The following is a 1,466-nucleotide window of genomic DNA, read 5'->3' on the forward strand; positions in this document are numbered from 1 at the left end:
CCTCTGAAATGTTGTTGTTGTTTGTCTGAGAGTCTGGCAAATTTTTGAAACCAACCATTAGATACCTCACTGGTTTGACGGTGTTGGTGATTGGCCACGTGGTGGATTCTCCCGTTAAAGTCATGCTACCTACCGTGTTACGACGAAGAAAAGCAATTTCGATGTCTTTGGTTAAAGAGTTGAATATCCTCGTTTCCACTTCTACGGAAGGAGTGATTACCGGTATGTAAAGTTGGATATTCGTTATTTCCAATTTTGCGTCAGAGTTGTTTTCACCAAAGAATATCTTGTTGTCGTTGATTTCTCTTTGCAAATGAATTTTATACGGTAAACCTATGGAAACCTTTCTGTGTTCCAAAAGACCAAATAAAGGATACAACTTCCAATTTACGTAATTACCCCATCTGTTGTTCTCGACAGCGTTGTTGTATTGAAGCGCTAGTTTTTCAAATCCGTGATTTACTCCGCGAGTCACTCTTTCCAGTGTCCTATCAAGGTCTGCGTCATTTGCTATAGTTCTGACCGGTTCTTTTAAAACTTCTCCGTCACCGACATCGGGAATCCATCCCGAAACTGAATCGTAGTTTTTGGGATAGAGAACCGTTTTCAACATTGTGTCAAACTCGCCGGGGTGTTTTATGGTCTCTATCGGATTTGAACCAGCTTCCAAAACCATTTCGCTGAATAAAGACGGAAAGAAGTTGTTTTCTAAAGTCGTATTGGTTTGTGGAATTCGATTCTGAGTGGCGTCTTTGATTTTGAAATCGCATCGGAAATGGGCATCGGAAAGCAGCAACCAATTGGACAACGAATTAATTTCAAAGGTAACTCTTCCTCCGTCGTTTATTTGGGTCTTTGTCCCTACCGATGGTGAGATGATTACGTAATCCTCTTTCTTCTTGTTGAACGAATATTGAATCGGATCATACAATTGAAAGATTGGATCCAATCTGTAATTTTTGCTTGCCATTTTTATCCAATGATTTTAAACCCTTTTCCTTGTTTCTCTAGGGCTTGTCGTTCTAGTCTCTTGTTTCTTAGTTCTCTTATTAGCTGCAGATCTTTAAGTTCGTCAGATTTTTTCACTGCATCGCTTATATTTACTGCTTTTGCCACAGAACCAAGAGCTTGCGCTTCTGAGGAAATGAGGGATTTGTTGTTTGAGACAAAATTGGCCAAAATTATGTTTTAAAATTAAAGACATTTTTAATGCGGTTATTTTATACTGTATTATTATAGTGATTCTTGTCTGTGGTTTTGGTAATTTATAATACAGTTTGGGGGGAGTGTGTTATAATACATTTTTAACAGTTTGGGAAGTGTGTTATAATACATTTTTAACAGTTTTGGGAGTCTGTTATAATACATTTTAACAGTTGTGTCTTTTCGGATATGACGCATTGTAAAAGCTGCGCATGCGCAGAAGTGAAATGCGTCATATCCGAAAAGACATATACTACTAATCC

General features: G+C 38.1%; 1 protein-coding gene across 1 annotated transcript in view; it reads right to left on the minus strand.

Moving 5' to 3' along the window:
* The window catches only part of LOTGIDRAFT_175832 (hypothetical protein), a gene marked incomplete at both ends in the record, with an annotated part of 1,298 nt that extends 328 nt beyond the window's left edge, over window positions 1–970 (minus strand). The window contains one exon of the mRNA XM_009060838.1: window positions 134–970. Within this exon, the coding sequence (XP_009059086.1) occupies window positions 134–970 (837 nt within the window). The remainder of the gene's footprint in view (window positions 1–133) is intronic.
* Window positions 971–1,466: the final 496 nt, after the last annotated feature.

The sequence above is a fragment of the Lottia gigantea genome (genome assembly GCF_000327385.1).
Source record: "Lottia gigantea unplaced genomic scaffold LOTGIsca_443, whole genome shotgun sequence".
Classification (NCBI taxonomy): Eukaryota; Metazoa; Mollusca; class Gastropoda; family Lottiidae; genus Lottia; species Lottia gigantea.